The sequence below is a fragment of the Pyrus communis genome, chromosome 8 (genome assembly GCF_963583255.1).
Source record: "Pyrus communis chromosome 8, drPyrComm1.1, whole genome shotgun sequence".
In the NCBI taxonomy this organism is placed as follows: Eukaryota; Viridiplantae; Streptophyta; class Magnoliopsida; order Rosales; family Rosaceae; genus Pyrus; species Pyrus communis.
In genome coordinates, this window is record NC_084810.1 from 22304665 (window position 1) to 22323287 (window position 18623).

Below are 18623 nucleotides of genomic sequence, written 5' to 3' on the forward strand. Positions count from 1 at the left end.
AGAGGATAAATAAGACCTTGCCTCCACTTTATCTGACCTCTTGTATTTTTCCTCAATAGTTGTCAAATAATCCTTAGCCAAATCACATGAAGGTATGCCTCCTCTAATATGTTCCTCCATAGCATTCTGCATAATAAGCAGGGACATTTCATTTGCTCTTTCCCATTTTTCAAATGCATCTTTCTGTTTTTTTGTACTCTCGGTAGTCAAGGCATGTGGCTTAGGCTGCTTGAAAGCAATCGCAAACTCCAAAAATCCCAGATTCATGTCAATTTGCTGCTTCCATGTTTTGAAGTTGTTCCCATTTAATTTCTCAATATTGATGAGATTCAGAATATTGAGACCTGAAAGTTGTTCAGAATTTCATAAGTGTTTGAATTTCATAATATCTATGACAAGAAAGTTGAACAAGCTTTCTCCATATTCAACTATAGAAACTGGTTACACCTTTGGGCAAGAAACCATTCTATATATTAAGATGAACATTCAAACATTTGCATAGCCAAGAATAAAGCACCAGAAATTATGTCAATCCACACCTTTAGGCAAGAAGAACAATACATAATCCAAGTTTTCCATTGCTCACTATACATTAGCTTATGACTAATCCCAGCAAAAACAACCCCTTTAGAGGCTAATTTTACTTGTTACAGTTCATAAACCATAATCTGGTTAAACGAAACTTGATTTCTTAAGAGCAAAATTTCAAATAAACCACTTTGGTAGCAAATTGAACATCTTAATAAAACCAACCCAGAATTCATATTTTGTCGATCCAAGATATTGACAAAAAAAAAAAAAACAAAAAATTTACAGAAGGCCATCAGACAAATCAATTCAACTAAATTTGATTTCCAATTAATTCTAATATGATTCAGACAAGGTTCACAACTATAACCATAATCGAAAATGAACTCAAAATAAACGATTACAGTAATAATTTTAAACAAAATGTAAACTTTATCTGATTTAATTAGACAAGATTATAGAATTTTGATGAAATAATGATCGAAATGGCAGAAAACTAAATTAAGGTCCATACCTTTAATATAAGACGAAAAGTAGAGTTGATAAAATTGAGATCAATCTCAAATATCAAGATCAGAAAAGAAAAATTGAACAGCCACCATATAAGAATTGAAGAGAAGAAGTTCATCGTTATACCCAGAACAGCGGAAGAAAAGTGAAGTTTTATACCCAAAAGACAAACGGCACCGTTTCAGCTTTATATTCTTTAAGTCAAAATAATTGAGTTCATGATTTAACTGGTGGCTCTGATACCACATGTTGGTGTTTTTCAAATAAAGAATCTAAACCAATTAAATACAAGGAACTACAATTAACATCACAATCAAATACATCATTGACTCTATAGAAACAATATGTAAAACTTACTTGATGAATTCATAGTAAATGGTTCTTGAATTAGCCTTCTCCTCTCTGGCAATTGGTGTTCAGTTTCAATAGGGAAAACTTCTTAATGAACATAAGAGTGAGAGGAGAGACCAAATCCATATATATCCAACTGTTGACAGTTTCCTCCTATTAAGGAAAACTGTCATCCCATTATGTGAGTGGCGTAAACCACTCCCTCAGAGTTCTATTCCCAATCAATTTTGATATACATAATTATATTATTTATCTCCTAATACATGTATAATTCTATTTCTTATTTAATATAATACAGATAAAATGATGTGGCAAACTCACACACATGGTAAAATCTTACATAATTATCAGTATATTAGGAGATCCCTGCACTCACAGTAATTATCCTTGTTTCGTGCTAAACCCTATTCACTAGCAAAGTAACTTACGACTGCTTGAGTGGAGAAGACCCTTCCTGAAACCCTAGCATCATGTTCCTCTTCTACAGATAAGTTTATTTCCTTTTCATGTCGATTTTATTATTGCATTCATGATCCTAATGTCTTTTTGTTGTTCTTATGATTTCAAAAATATCTTACCTGTGGTATCAGAGCCACACAACAAGCTTAGGGTTCGGATAAAGGGTTCTTTGCGATTGGTTAATTTCAAAATTCTTTTCAACCAATGTGATTCGAGAGCCGTGATATATATAATTCTATTTGGTATGATTTCTAATGACTATAATATATGGACTGGTCTAGGTGGTGACTATGCATACTGCTGCCTTTAAGTAGTTTTCATGAAATTTAATTATTTATTTTTCTTTTTGGCTCTCATTTAATTAGGGTTTGTTTTGGTTCGATTAATCACGCTCTTGTGATATGATTCTGGGGTTTTTCTTGCTTTCGCGCTTTTTCTTCTTGTATGGATATGTAACCTTGTATTGTTGAGAAGATCGTGTCATCTATGTTGTGATTTTTCCGGTTATATGAATCAAGTGTCTTTAAATGAATTATCTATCTAATGCCAAAATAAAGAACTAGAAAAAGGGATTGTTGAATCTGGGCAATGAAAACCATGCTTATGTTTTCTGCAAAATTTTTCTTGCAATTTTTTTTATCACGTTTACCTGGGCATCAAGATAAACTGAAATTAGGTATACAACTCTAACAAGGTTTGTTGTATGCGACTTTATAGACTCCTATTTGATAATTATGAATTAATAATTAATATATATATATATATATATATATATATATATATATATCAAGGTCACTATTGTTTTCGGTGAACGATGACCTAATCTCACCTTGGTAATATTTTGATTTATTATATAATTTTCTGATTATTAATTTAGTTGATAAATATTACCGGTTTTTATTTGATTATTAAAAAAAAAAAAAGAAAAAAGAAAAAAGAAGAGGTTAAAACATGCGAACAGTAAAGGGTTTCTCCCTCGCGTGAGGGTTGCTGTTCATCAATGCCCAGCTTAAACCAACCTCCTTCAATCATTGTAATGCTCCAATTGAAGCTTGAAATTTCGGGGTATTCCTGCGAAGGTATGAAACTGCTTTTCATAAATTATTGCAATTTGGTTGAATTGAAATTAAACTTTTTGTTTCAACTGAATTGATTTTGTGATATTATAATTGAGAAGTGGAAAACTATCTTGTTGTTTTTGAGCTTATATAGTGTTTTCATTTGGGATTAATACAATTTTGCATTTTTTTCGACTCTTATCCTTATAGTGCATATGCAAATGAATAAGTAAGTTTTGGTTCTTGGTTATTTCTCTATGAAATGATAGTCGCTTCTATTATTGCAATGAATATTACTTTTAGTATTATATATAAATGATGTAATTTTTGTAAGGAAAACCATTCATGACAATAACCTGGGCTTAATAGACTTTCATAACTCCAAATATTATGAAATTTTGTCATGTTGTAATATCGAATGGATTGTAGACGCTGGCAATATTTCCTTTTTTTTTTTTTTTTGGACAAGAAATGGATTTATAGTAAATTTTTAAGTGTGATATCATGTTGCTGGAAGCCTGCAGACTTCTACAGAATAGTGTGTTTGTAATATTATTTTGATATATTTATGTAATTGATAAATTCAAGAAATTTTAGTATGATATACATTGAGATATTTATTTCAAATCTGGAAATTTTCGTGAGCATTGGTTTGAAAATGAATTATTAGTGAATTTTTAATCTCGAGACTGTACTGTAGAATTTATGCAGTTTCTGCAGCACATTCCATTTCAATTTTATCTTTAGCCCGCTTTTAAAATCGAAAAAATCATGGAATTTTGGGTGACAATAGATTTACATGTCTACTTCATTTCTGAAAATCTTCATGCATATTGGAGAAAAATTGAATTTTTGGTGAATTATTTAGTCTCCAGTATGTACTGCAGAATTTTTGCCGTTTCTGCAGCACATCCCATTTCTAATTTTCTTTTAGTACACTTGTAAATTCTCAAAAATTATGAAACTTTGGGAATTAACAGATTTATATGTTTACTTTATGTCTGAAAATTTTCATACATATCGGATGAACAATGAATATTTGGTGAGTATGTAATCTCAGGTCCGTCATTTTCTGCAGTTTCTAAAGCACCTCTCTTTTTGAATTCATGTTTGGCTCGCTTAATAATTTTAAAAATCATGAAATTTTGCGAAATAGTAGCCATATATGCTAGTGCATACCTAAAAATTTTCATGACAATCTAAAGAAAATTGAGTTTTTAGTGAATTTGCGAACTAAAGTAGTATTGCTGAATTTTGGTACTTCAAAACTAGTTTTGTTATGTGATATTGTTTCACTGATTTGTGCACATCTATTGGTACCGATTATTATACGAGTTTATGGTTCCACTATGTCCTTATTTTATGCAAATTCTCAATACTAATGACTTTTATAGACAACATTGATTAAATTTTGATTTAAAGATGTATTGATTTATTTTGCTCAAACCAATATTTTGTTTGGTCATCAATTATGATTATGATGATCATTGTCTTTTGAGAAAAAAAAAAAAAAAAAAAAGGAAAGTGATATCAGTTTACTAATTGATCATTTTGGTCTCTATCAAATAACTGAATAATCATGTTTCCTCTTTTGAGAACTTTATTGTTCAATGTTAATAATGACATTCTCTTGTGTCTGATTTAATCTTTTGAGAATCGGTTATTTAATACTGTTCTAAAGGATTATTTTGAAAAATCAGAATTCTAATTTATATGGTGAATACTTTTGTCCCAATGGGAATTTCAGGAAATCACTCACCAATTATAAATTAGTATTATAGCAACATAAAGTACTTCTAACATATTTTCATCTGGCCAAAGCTGTTTAAGCTATATGTATTTTGTGTATTTTATGTTTTGGCTAGCTATGCAGGTATTTTCTTTGCATGATTAGTTTCTGCCCAAAGGTGTAACAATCATGCAATTTGGAGTTGGTTCGATTCTCCACAACTCGACTACTTCCATGATGAATCTTGCAAAATCGAGAATGAGTAGGTAAATTTGCCAATCTTTTGCCTAATTTTCTGTGAATTCTAAATTGGATTAAAATTATTGCTGAAAAAATGATGTTGTTGAGATATCTATGTGTTTACTTTAATCGACTTTGTTTTAGAATTAAAACATAAATTTTGAGTTTGGATTCTCTTATGAGGTTTCATTTTAATTTATGACCTAATCTTTAACACATATGTAGGTCTTCTCTCATACACTAAAATAAAATAAAATTTGCAGCATAAGTTTTTATTGAACTTTTAATTCTAACCTACTTTAAAAAAAAAAAAAATTATGTATTTGATCTTTATCAATTCAACTAGCCTATATTTTGTTATATGAAAACCGCTTTCTCTAGTGTTTAAACTTGCAATTTTGAGTGTTTGCCCAAGTGGGAGAAATAATGTATTATGGGCTTCACACTCATCAATTTTGCATGCTTTTAATGGTCATGGTTTTGGTAGATAAAACGTACATTATCATAATTGTTTATATTTTATTTGTTATAGATGCAACTAATCTTGCAGGAAATTGAAGAAGGGTTAATGTGTATATTCTGCTCAAAAGTGTTTTGCTTATTAATTCTTGTTTGTTGTTCAAGAAATTGGACTTGTGATTTATATGTTATTGATGGATAATTAATCTGCTCAAAAGTGTTTTCTCATTCAGTCCAACTATAAATCCATGAACGGTTAAACATGGAATTGACAAGATTGTATATACTTCATCTGCTCAAAAGTGTTGAAATTATATACGTTTGCCCTTGTATTTTATGTTTTAGCTGTGAAAACCTAATATAATCAGATTCTGTCCAAAGATGATTTTGGAATTATATGTTTTTGTTGTAATCAGAAAACGGTCCGTTAAAGTTTTCTATTTCTGTGAAATGTTAGATGAACAAAACTGACCAAATTATTTTGTATAGTTTTTCAGTCACAAGAGTCACTTCCCTATAGATATCTAGAATAAGGATGTTGAGCTCACAAATTTTATGTTCTAAATCCCATGATTTATGTTTTGCTAATGGGAGTATTTGAAAGGTATTTGTTTCATTTTTTATTTTTATTTTTTTAGACATTTATAAAGTTTTTTTTTACTCTCTTAGTCAATGGGAGTAATAATTTATCTATATAATTTTATTTCTGTTAAGCAGTGGGAGTAAGAGATTACCTTTTGTGTTAAAAAATTTGAAGTGTTAGTGGCAGATATTTTAAGAGTTTTTGTTTAAGTTTTGTTCATAAGTTTGATAAGAGGTCCTAATTTTGTAAATAGTATGTCGTATTTACTTGTCCTCTTATCACGTTATAAATTGACAGAAAAATATGAGCCATGCTTGCATGAGGCTCAGTTCAGGAGTTGATCTTTTGCTTATCAACTTGAATTTAACAAATGATGTCAGGCAACATTGTACTCGTAATTTGATATTAGTGGTAATAGAGTAAACATGTAGAAGCAATTACATGTTATTTTCTATAATCCAACATTTAAACTACTAGTGACAAGTTGTTAAAGGTATAGTTGCAAATTTTGTGGGACTCAGTGATCACCTACCACCTAACCAAGTAAGAATCGTATCATGTTCTTGGACACTCAAGTGGGAGCATGTAAGTTGTGAGTGTCAAAGGACATGCACTTGCCCTTTTTTGACATACAAGTAACTTGGTCAATCCGAGTTAATAGTTGAGAAAATTATGGAGCCTTATTTGATTAAGTTTAGGAGTCCTTATTTAGTGCAATTAATCATGAAAACCTTAATTAGTTGACAAAGAATTCGTTACCATTTAGGACTATTATGATACCCTAATTGATATGGAATATCCCATGTAATTAGTTGATAGGCTAGATTACATGGATAATTATCAATATATTAGGAGGTCCCTGCACTCACAGTAATTATCTTTGTTTCGTGCTAAACCCTATTCACTAGCAAAGGAACTTACGACTGCTTGAGTGGATAAGACCCTTCCTGGAACCCTAGCATCATGTCTTCCTCTTCTACAGATAAGTTTGTTTCCTTTTCATGTTGATTTTATTATTGCATTTGTGATCCTAATGTCTTGTTGTTGTTCTTATGATTTCAGAAATATCTTACATGTGCAAGTTCGAATATACTAGTTTCGTTTTAATACCGTTAATTGGGAATGGACAACAATTGATCAACTTCCTTGGAGAAGTCAGATCTTGTTTAAGCTTAATTAGGGATATTACTCATTTGTTTAATTTCTGGAAGAGGTTGAACTTTCCTTATATTGTACAGACTTAATGAACATTTGTTCGTCATTAACCTTCTAATGCAGGTTTCTTCATTTTCTTCTCTAATCGTATTTTTCGTAATTCAGTAGACCTTATCAGTTGCAGTCACATTTAGCTATCAAATGCATCAATCTCTCTTATAAAAGACTAATTAGAGGCCTATGTACCCAATTTAAAGAAAATTGATCAAACTCATTAGGTTGCCTCTTATGTATCCTTTGGAGATTATATTCTATTAACACCTGATTAGCTGGAGGTTAAATTTCAGAGCTTCGCATCTGCATGTACGATGAAACCGTAAATTTCTTCCTAGCTATGTAAAGTAATGAATACTTCTTTTCAAAAGCTAAAGATGGCGGCCCTTTATATGCACCGCCACTCAAAGTGATCCTCACTTCTTTTCAAAAGCTAAAGCTTGGTTATCTTAATGCATGATGGTGACGCTTCTTCTGTTTCTATAAAATGATCGTACGGATTGTATTATTCATTTTTTGATCTATCTCATCAGGTTGTTGTTTAATAAGGTCACCGTGATGCACCCTTCTGTAAGTTCGTCACTGAGATAATACTGCCCTTTTTAGAATCGAGCATCAGTGATGCGATCAATCTCATGGTGATGAAAACGTGAGGACTTTTTGCATTTTCATCCGTGTGAGTGTGAGATCAATAGAAGGAAATATATTCATATTGTTTATCGAAAAAGGTGTTCATTAGAAGAGGGTGGATGCCATTACGAGTTTGTAGCATCTTTTGAAACATTTGTAGGAGTTCGGAGAAATTTAGAATAGACAATACGAGAATTGATGGCGTAAGACACGTGGACTAGGATGAGTGGTGGCAAAGTGAATTTGATACTAAAAAAGGAAGTATTATTGACACTCCAAAAATCTTATTCTATACTCCTCATTTCTTTCAAAATATAGAAAGTTTGGAGTGTAGAATGAGATTTTTGGAGTGTCAATAACAATTCCTTACTAAAAATTGTCATAACGCTGTAGTTGACTAGTATGTTAAATTAAAATCGAATTTTTGATTTATTTTCGGCCTACCAATTTTATTTACGTTTCAGCATTGTTTTAAAATAATCAGTTATCTTTCTTCTCTTAATTGCCTGAAGTCTATTGGGAACGTGATTTTATAACGTCGCATCCTCATGTTAAAGTATTGGGAACGTGATTTTATAATGCCGCGTCCTCATGTTATAGTATCGCCTCGTCAATAAGGTGTGGCACTGTTATGTGCCTGATTTCGGAGCCAATGCTCTCACCATACTTAGATATTTTCCTCGAAAAGAAATTGCATCAATCTCGTCTAAGACGAGGCTCTCCTCTTATGATTCAACATACTATTTTCTTCTTGAGTTATCCATCTCCTACCTCCGACCACAATTTTTTCATTTCTTCCCTTGAGGGCGTAAAAACTCTAGTATGTTAGGGATTCCTAATTGTCTGAAATCAATAACTAGCTTCACAATGAAAGCAAGACATGAAGAGAAAGAAACAAGAATATTATCTGAAATAGCAAGGTGCATCCCTTAAATAGTTATGCTAGAAGCAGCACAAAATATAGGTCATATAACACAAAACGATGATAGTGCAAGAAAAAAGGTACTTAAATTTGTAACAGAAGGTGCATATCCCCTTCTTAAATTAGAAAACGTAGGCACCCTAAACCTCCATATCACTTTGGCTTCGTAAGGAAGACACTAGTTAGAGCAGAGGGACAAACAAAAGAAGCCACCAAAAGACGGATAGCCTGCAATGAGAAACATGTCTAAAGCATCAGCCTTGAAACAAGATGTATAAACTCGATAAAGAATCACTTTTAAATGACCAAAGTTTTGATTAGAAGAGTTTATGTTATGACTCACCTCCTCTTTCCCCACGTGAGCCACTCGTACCTCAACATCAGTCACAGGTACGTTCAGTTCGCACAGAATTGACATGCCGACAATTGCAGATATCGGACTTACATGGAGACAGTCAGTTACCATGAACATAGTCGGTCCTTTCAAGAATCCACAACCTTTATGATCTTGTTTATGATGGGATTTGGGGTCTACGAAGTCAACAAAATCTTCTTTACGATGGGATTCGGGTTCTACGGAGTAAGTCAATTTATACGATGCTTCCTCAATTCCCAGAAGATGATTCTTGTAGCCAAATCCAGGGAGAAGCTCGACTCACCAACTTTCTCTTGTGTAAATTTGACTTCAAGTACTGCTCATCAAGATCTTGGACACTTCTGTACAGCTGGTCAATGCAACCTTTCAAAGAGTTATGTTGCATTTGTTTTACTACAAACCCTAGTGGAAGAGTTAAGAAACTGAAGAGTAAATTAACAAAATCCTCCCCCACTTCTGCATAATAAACCTTCTTCTTATATTTGCTAACTATAAGCTTGATAGAAATCTCTTCTTCTTCCTCTTTCCTTTTTCCTCCCACCTCTCGATATTCAATGCATAAATCTTGGTCAATGTTTTCGTCAGTCATGCTTGGTATGGTTTTATCCTTCAGCAGAGTTTCGGTCAGAGGTGTCTCTGATACTAATGAGCGCATAAGCAAATTCAAAACCTGGAAACAAAAAATAAACAAAAAGTGAAGGATCAGAAACCGGAGTTTTAGTTCGAATTGAAAATTTTAACTTGGCATTGCATGTCAACACATCATCATTTACCTCATCAACTCCCACATTAAAAGTCAGCTCCTCAACGCTATTCCAGCCCGTGAGTCCATGGTTCGAAACTACAGAAGATACTGCAGAAGTAAATGGAGGCAGTACCTGTAAATCATCACCAAAAATAAATCTCCTCGGTCCTTCCACAAAAACCCCACCACCTTCAGCTTGTTTCGTTGTAAAAATGGTCTCCATGTTCATCAGACACCCACAACAACAATGAACAGTTTCGTAATAACTAAACCTTTGTGCAGAACTGCCGCAATATCGATTAGCACACTTAAAGTACCGTGGGGGCTCACATTGATCATATTTCAATTTCAGGTTCCTCAAAAGATCTTCAGCTCCATTGCGGGGACGTAACAACATGTCTCGACATTCTTTAGTTTGAAAAAGCTGTAAATCAAGACTCTCAACACTTCCAAATAAGTCGCCAATGCAACCAATTCCAAAGGATTCCAAATGATGGGAAAGCCTAACAATAGTTCCCATAGGGACTGTCAAGAAACTAAAGAGAACATCAACGATATCATTATCACACTCAGCGAAAATGACTTTGTTGGTCAAATTGTTCACCAAGACCTTCAAGCTAATTTTGTTTTCAGATTTTTCTGCCATGGACTGCAAGAAATAATAATGAACTGGAATAAGTATCATATTCCTCTATTCAAATCCAACAGCAAATGACAGAATTATCCCTTTTTTTAAAGAAGAAATGAATACTTGTGAATTATGATTAAATCCCTGCTCAGGAAATAAAGATTCAAATAATAACATACCACAAGAAAATGCAAGTGAAGTCATCTAGAATAATACTAAAAAATAAATAAAAACGGATCAATACTCCAAAGAAATTTTCAGCAAACCATGATATACATGATCAAGATTAGAAACTTTATCACGTCGGATAAACGGTCGGAAAAACAACAAATCAAGCACACTTGCAGATCAAAATAGTTCACATCACTAACCTCTGAACTCCCTCCCAAGATTATTTTGGATTGAATGATTTGAGACTACCACTTTGCAAGGACAAGAGCTTATACGCTAAAAAGAAATGAAGCCTAACTTACATATGAATTCAATGAGATAAATACTAAAAGAAGAAAACTCATATTACCTTCATCATAAACAAGAAATTTGGAAGTTTTCTACAGAGCTCATTATTCGGTGCCACTACAAAAAATACGGGCACTGCAAATGAAAAGTTAATGGTGCCATATGAGGCTTAAGGACACCAATATATGTGTCCAATACAGCAACACTGCAGCAACTAAAATATTATTTGGATCCTTAATTTGCAGGCGTGTACATTGTTCATAGGGCACAATATGGCATTCTGTGCTCAAAGAGTTAAGCACAAGAGAAATGCTAAAGAGTCTTTCTATGGACTCTCCGTCATTTCATGTTTTTGACATAATTTCCGTACCAAAATTATAAAATACTGTGCAACCTTGTCAAATGACTTTCCCAATTCACGTTAGCACAATTTTTGTAATCATGCCCTATCGGTTAAATATTAATAAAAAATGAAACTCGGGATCATGAAAATATATAAACAGTAACTCAGATTTAAATTTGAATACTAGAGTTGTTGAGTTGCATTTGCGAGTGTGTGTGCAAGTTTGAATATACTAGTTTTGTTTTAATACCGTTAATTGGGAATGGACAACAATTGATCGATCTCATCAGTTTGTTGTTTAATAAGGTCACCGTGATGCACCCTTCTGTAAGTTCAGCACTGAGATAAACTGCCCTTTTTAGAATTGAGCATCAATGATGCGATCAATCTCACGGTGATGAAAACGTGAGGACTTTCTGCATTTTCATCTATGTGTGTGTGAGATCAATATATCAGTGATTGTGTAGAAGCCGAGTCCTTGTTTTATTCTACCCAATTTTTTTTAACAGCAGCAGCCAGAGACTTTTTGGTCCACACTGATTAGGGGTGGAGTCAGTGAAAATATACAATGATGCCGAGTAATTTTCGCTGTTATCATCACATTATCATGTTTTTTTGCCAATTCACTCAAGTTATAGCACATTGATTAATAACACAACATAGTAGAGTTAGTGAAAATATACAATGATGCCGAGTAATTTTCGTTGTTATCATCACATTATCATGTTTTTTTACCAATTCACTCAAGTTATAGCACATTGATTAGTAACACAACATAGTAGTTGTGAGAATGTGAAGGTACAAGAGTTTTACATCGGTCAAATGAGAAAACTTGCAATGACAGGTTAGGCTACTCCCCATAGTTGCCAATTGGTTTTATGGTGGAACCTCAACTTGTTCGTAGTATCAGAGTAAGATTGACTCACGTGTGAAGCCCAATAACCACACAACACGTGCTCTATGTCATCCAATTCTTACAACCTAGACTTTCTTCACTTGTGTCACCATAAAACTTCCGTACAAGTTTTTGTCTTTGACATCTTCTTTTAGAGATGCTATTAACACCTCATTAGCTTTTCAAAAGCAAAAGCCAAAATGCTGGGCCATGACATATGCACCCCCTTGCAACCGTCCCCACTTGTGTATGACTTTAAGAAGAGACGGAGAATTGGGATGCGTTGGTTTTCTAATTTAAGAAGAGATCATGCACTTTATTTTACAAATTTACGTATCTTCCTTTGAACTTTTATATGTTCTTGTGTTATATGCTTATGACCTAATTTTGGGTTTCTTTTATTTAATTATTGCTTTGTGTGCGTGTGTTGTTATCATTGTTAACAAGGTTCTAAAAATCGTTAGGCGCTAGTCGGGCGGCGAGTAGAGGCATAACACCTAGGCACCTAGGCGGTATAGGTGGATTTATGTATATTTATTATATATCTTGTAAATAAGTGCCTATTTACACCTAAAAAAACAATACTTGTATGAATAATAAAAGAATGATAAAAAGAAAATTAGGTACACCATTTCCATAAATATTGGATGAACTTGTAGTCAATCCATCATTTGCAAATTAGGTACACCATTTCCATAAGCATACCACCATGAAACCAAAAAAGAAAAAAGCACACAATTAATAAAAAAAAAAATACAAAAAAAACCGCCTAGGAGTCGCCTAGCTTCTAGCTAAACCTGACAATTTCTTACACGACCCGTTAACACGATATGAAAATAACAGGTTTCGGGTCAACACGATAACTAATCAAGTCATTATCGGGTCACACAATAATAACGGGTCCTTAACAGGTTTACACGAAATGACATGTGGGTAACCTGTTTCGACACGATAAGAAAAAAATTATTTTGATGATTTTAATTTTTTAAACTACTAAAAAAAAATTACTATAAAATACAATAAATATAATGAATATGTATATATTTTTTATTAATTATTATTCTATAAATTTTAAAATTTAAGTTTTATTTATTTTTATAGTGTATTATAGGAAAATATTGAAATTAAAAATCATAAAACACATTAAAAATAAAAATATCAAGTAATTTAAAAATACCAAACACATTAAAAAAATTATAATAATTAATTTACATGTGCGAAAAATATGAAAAAATATGCAAACGCTCGTAGTTGTATCCTCTACGCTTTGAGGATGGGTATATGATCGTTTGAATTTTTAAAACCATACAGACTCTCATGAATAGTATTTTTAAGGGTGTTCAAAATAAACAAAATTCATAATCATTAATGTATAAGTCTGAAAGATGTGAAAGCATAATAAACGTTTATAATTGCATCCTTAACGCTGAGATGAGGGTTACATGATCGTTTAGATTTTTAAAACCCTCCAAATCTCATGAACAATGTTTTTTATTTGAGTGCAAAATTAATAATAATTATTGTAGAAGTGTGAAAAATGTAATCACTTGTAATGAAAAGCATTACAATGAAGGGGTCAACTTCGAAATTTAGTATGTATATACTGATTTCGGGTTGGGTCATATTACTCGTTTACTTTAACGGGTATTACACGACACAACCTGTTAAGCTATTGGGAATGACATGAAAATGACATGAACACGAGAAACACGATATGAATGTCAGGTCTACTTTCAGCTGATTTTTCCAACCACCTTGCCCAAACTCGGGGTAGGGATCCACCGCCCAACACCTAGGCACTGCCTAGGCCGATCTTTAGAATAGTGATTATAAAGCTATTTATTGATTTCTTCCACTCCTGAATTAGTAACACTAGTTTGTTAGTTCAAACCATTTTCATATAAAACTTTGTCACACTCAGTTGGAGCCTTGGATGCGAGAGAAGCCTTGGATGTGAGATCCGAAGAAGAATTTATTATCAAGGAAGAAGGAAATTTTCGGAAAATATATTCATTGTTTTATCCAAAAAGGTGTTCTAAAGAAGATGGTGGATGTCATTATGAGTCTGTAGCTTTTTTCGAAACATTTTTGGGAGAACAGATGGATTTATAACATAAAATATGGGAATTGACGGTGTAAAACACGTGGACTAGGATGAGTGGCGACAAAGTGAATTTGCTTTAATAAAAACGAGTGCATTTTTGTTCACCACCATAAATTATGATGTATGCTCATCATTTTATTTATCACTGTTACATGAGTTTGAATTTCGAGATTCGTGTAGTAGAAATTTTTCGAAAAATATATTCATATTTTTTATCAAAAAAGGTGTTCATTAGAAGATGGTGGACGTCATTATGAGTTTATGGCATTTTTCAGAACATTTTTAGGAGCACGGAGAAATTTAGAATGGACAATATGAGAATTCACAGTGTAAAACACGTGGACTAGGATGAGTGGCGACAAAGTGAATTTGCTTTACTAAAAAGTGTCATAACGCTGTGGTTGACTCGTATGTTAAATTAAAATCGAATTTTCAATTTATTTTCGGCCTACCAATTTTATTTACGTTTCAGCACTGTCGTAACATAAACAGTTTTATTTATTCTCTTAATTGCCTGACATTTTATTGGGAACGTGATTTTAAAACATCGCGTCCTCATGTTGTAGTATAACCTTGTCAACAAGGCGTGGCACTGTTACATCCCTAATTTCGCGGCATAACAAGGCATATGCAGTAGAACAAGAAGAAAGTGAAAACCAAGACAGAGCCAATGCAATCACCATACCTTTTTTTTTCCTCGAAAAGAAATTGCATCAGTCTTGTCTTAAGTAAGACGAGGTTCTCCTCGTATGATTCAACGTACTCTTTTCTTCTTGAGTTATCCATCTCTTACCTCCGGTCACAATTTTTATATTTCATTTCTTCCTAATTGTCTGAAATCAGTAACTAGCTTCACAATGAAAGCAAGACATGAAGAGAAAATAACAAGAATAATATCTGAAAATAGCAAGGTGCATCCCTTAAGTAGTTATGCTAGAAGCAGCACAAAATATAGGTCATATAACACAAAACGATGATGGTGCATAAGAAAAAAGGTACATAAATTTGTACCAGAAGGTGCATATCTCTTCTTAAAATAGAAAACTTAGGCACCCTAAATCTACAAATCGCTTCGGCTTTGTAAGGAAGACACTAGTTAAAGCAGAGGCACAAACAAAAGAAGCCATCAAAAGACGGATAGCCTGCAATGAGAAACATGTCCAAAGCATCAGCCTTGAAACAAGATGTATAAACTCACATAAAGAATCACTTTCAAATGACCAAAGTTTTGATTCGAAGAGTTTATGGTATGACTCACCTCCTCTTTCCCCACATGAGCCGCTTGTACCTCAACATCAGTCACAGGTACGTTCAGTTCGCATAGAATTGACATGCCGACAATTGCAGATATTGGACTTACATTGAGACTGTCAGTTACCATGAACATCGCAGGTCCTTTCAAGAATCCACAACCTTTATCATCTTTTTTATGATGGGATTTGGGGTCCACGAAGTCAATACAATCTTCTTTACAATGGGATTTGCGTTCTACGGAGTCAGTCCATTTATACGATGCTTCCTCAATTCCCAGAAGATGATTCTTGTAGCCAAATCCAGGGAGAAGCTTAGGACTCACCAACTTTTTCTTGTGTAAATTTGACTTCAAGTACTGCTCATCAAGATCTTCGACACTTCTGTACAGCTGGTCAATGCAACCTTTCAAAGAGTTATGTTGCATTTGTTTTACAACAAACCCTAGTGGAAGAGTCAAGAAACTGAAGAGTAAGTTAACAAAATCCTCCCCCACTTCGGCATAATAAACCTTCTTCTTAGATTTGCTAACTATAAGTTTGATAGAAATCTTTTCTTCTTCCTCATTCCTTTTTCCTCCCACCTCTCGATATTCAATACATAAATCTTGGTCAAGATTTTCATCAATCACGTTTGGTATGGTTTTATCCTTCAGCAGAGTAGTCAGAGGTGTCTCTGATACTAATGAGCGCATAAGCAAATTCAAAACCTGGAAAACAAAAAATAAACAAAAAGGGAAGATCAGAAACTGGAGTTTTATTTAACTTGGCATTGCATGTCAACACATCATCATTTACCTCATCAACTCCCACATTAAAAGTCAGCTCCTCAACGCTTTTCCAGCCCATGAGTCCATGGTTCGAAACTACAGAAGATACTGCACAAGTAAATGGAGGCAGTACCTGTAAATCATCACTAATAATAAATCTCCCTGGTCCTTCCACAAAAACCCCACCACCTTCAGCTTGTTTGGTTGTAAAAATGGTCTCCATGTTCATCAGACCCCCACAACAACCATGAACAGTTTCGTAATAACTAAACCTTTGTGCAAAATTGCGGCAATATCGATTAGAACACTTAAAGTACCGTGGGGGCTCACATTGATCATATTTCAATTTCAGGTTCCTCAATAGATCTTCAGCTCCATTGCGGGGATGTAACAACATGTCTCGACATTCTTTAGTTCGAAAAAGCTGTAAATCAAGACTCTCAACACTTCCAAATAAGTTGTCAATGCAGCCAATTCCAAAGGATTGGGAATGATGGGAAAGCCTAACAATAGTTCCCATAGGGATTGTCAAGAAACTGAAGAGAACATCAACGAAATCATTATCACACTCAGCGAAAATGACTTTGTTGGTCAAATCGTTCACCAACACCTTCAAGCTAATTTTCTTCTCAGATTTTTCTTCCATGAACTGCAAGAAATAACAATGAACTGGAATAAGTATCATTCTCTATTCCATTCCAACAGCAAATGACAGAATTCCCTTTTTTTTTTTTAAGAAGAAATGAATACTTGTGAATTATGATTAAATCCCTGCTCAGGAAATAGAGATTCAAATAATAACCAACTATCACAAGAAAATGCTAGTCATCTGGAATAATACTAAAAATAAATAAAAACGGATCAATACTCCAAAGAAATTTTCAGCAAACCATGATATACATGATCAAGTTTAGAAATTTTTTCGCATCGGATAAATGGTGTTGAGGAAAAAAGAACGAATGAAGCACACTTGCAGATCAATATAGTTCATAACTAACCTCTGAACTCCCAACTCCCGAGATTATTTTGGGTTGATTGATTTGAGACTACCACTTTGCAAGGACATTATACGCTAAGAAGAAAGGAAGCCTAACTTGTATATGAATTCAATGAGATAAATACTAAAAGAAGAAAACTCATATTACCTCTAACTTTATCACTTTTGCCGGAGATTACTTACCCGATATGACAATTGAAATTAAATACAAATAAAACTGACGATCGAATTTAAAATACCAAATAAAACTTCATCATAAACGAGGAATTTGGAAGTTTTCTACAGGGCTCATTATTCAGTGTCACTGCAAAACATGTAGGCACTGCAAACAAAAAGCTAATTGTGCCATATGAGGCTTAAGGACACCAATATATGCGTCCTATATTGTAATTCACTGCAGCACCTAAAATATTATTGTGTCCTTTGCAGGAGTGCCCATTGTTCACAGGGCACAATATGGCATTTGGTGCTCAAAGAGTTAAGCTTTGTTTGTGCTTCTGTTCTGACAACCTTGTCAGATGACTTTTCCAATCCATGTTACCACAAGTTTTGTAATCGTGCCCTATCAGTTACATATTATAAAAAAAATAAAAATATGAAACTCGGGATCATGAAAATATAAAAAAAATAACTCGCGTCTGAAAATATATAAACTCAAATCCAAAAAAGAAACACAAGTTCGCATCTGGTGCGGTTTGAAAAGATAAAAAAACCCATATCTGAGACACTTACAATCTCTTCTAACCAATTCCACCATAAACTTTTACCCACTTAAATTCCAGCGAAAAAGTTAGAAATTTTCCAATATAAACTCACCACCTTAAAAGAATTCACATAAAAAAAAACACAGAGAAATCAAGCCCAACACTTGGAAATCGAAAGAGGGCTACAATTACGGTTCGGGTTTATAGGGTTCTTACCCAAATCCAACAATTTGAACCACTTTCTTACAGCCCAGCTCGAACTCAATCTCCCAAACACAACCACGGATCTTGAACCTCAAATCTAAAAGTTAAAATTGAAGAAACCCACTTACATAGAGAGGAAGCTCACGATCGGAGGATCACTTTTGCTGTGTTTTAGAAAGAGTGAACAGAGAGAGACGCTTGTTTGGCTTTGAGTCTGTGTTTTCATTACCCTCGTCCTTACTTTGGCGACTTTACCGAAAAAAGCACTTCGAATTTCTAGCTTTATTTTTTGTTCCAATGTAGAATTTGTGCTGTTGCACTATATTTTATGCCTACACTTTTTATTTAATGGAGCGTAATGAAATTTTAAAATTTATACAACTAAGATTATTTAATGAGATAAGATTTAGTTGTTGTTATTGTTGTTACTATCTTCTTATTTTACCCATTTCATAACACATATTAGTAGT

General features: G+C 33.4%; 2 protein-coding genes across 2 annotated transcripts; both read right to left on the minus strand.

Annotated features, from left to right (window-relative positions):
* Window positions 1-8661: 8661 nt before the first annotated feature.
* LOC137742111 (uncharacterized) lies at window positions 8662-11083 on the minus strand. The gene is made up of 4 exons (XM_068481865.1): window positions 10948-11083; window positions 9828-10448; window positions 9022-9724; window positions 8662-8906 (listed from the first exon to the last, which is right to left on the minus strand). Exons 1-3 carry the CDS (start codon window positions 10954-10956, stop codon window positions 9284-9286), a joined length of 1071 nt encoding a protein of 356 aa, XP_068337966.1. The 5' UTR covers window positions 10957-11083; the 3' UTR covers window positions 8662-8906; window positions 9022-9283.
* Window positions 11084-15112: 4029 nt separating this feature from the next.
* Window positions 15113-18315, minus strand: LOC137743756 (uncharacterized). Its single transcript, XM_068483699.1, has 4 exons — window positions 18166-18315; window positions 16277-16897; window positions 15487-16188; window positions 15113-15370 (listed from the first exon to the last, which is right to left on the minus strand). The coding sequence occupies exons 2-4, from the start codon at window positions 16892-16894 to the stop codon at window positions 15260-15262; spliced, it is 1431 nt and encodes a 476-aa protein (XP_068339800.1). The 5' UTR covers window positions 16895-16897; window positions 18166-18315; the 3' UTR covers window positions 15113-15259.
* Between the last annotated feature and the right edge of the window lie 308 nt (window positions 18316-18623).

What these genes read in the sequence shown, in the direction of transcription:
- LOC137742111 (XM_068481865.1), bottom strand. An exon ending in TTAATGTGGGAGTTGATGAG is followed by an intron (nt 9,725 to 9,827) that starts GTAAATGATGAT and finishes TTTTGTTTCCAG; the next exon opens with GTTTTGAATTTGCTTATGCG.
- LOC137743756 (XM_068483699.1), bottom strand. Translation starts at nt 16,894, where the DNA reads ATGGAAGAAAAATCTGAGAAGAAAATTAGCTTGAAGGTGTTGGTGAAC. An exon ending in TTAATGTGGGAGTTGATGAG is followed by an intron (nt 16,189 to 16,276) that starts GTAAATGATGAT and finishes TTTGTTTTCCAG; the next exon opens with GTTTTGAATTTGCTTATGCG. An exon ending in CTCATGTGGGGAAAGAGGAG is followed by an intron (nt 15,371 to 15,486) that starts GTGAGTCATACC and finishes TTCTCATTGCAG; the next exon opens with GCTATCCGTCTTTTGATGGC.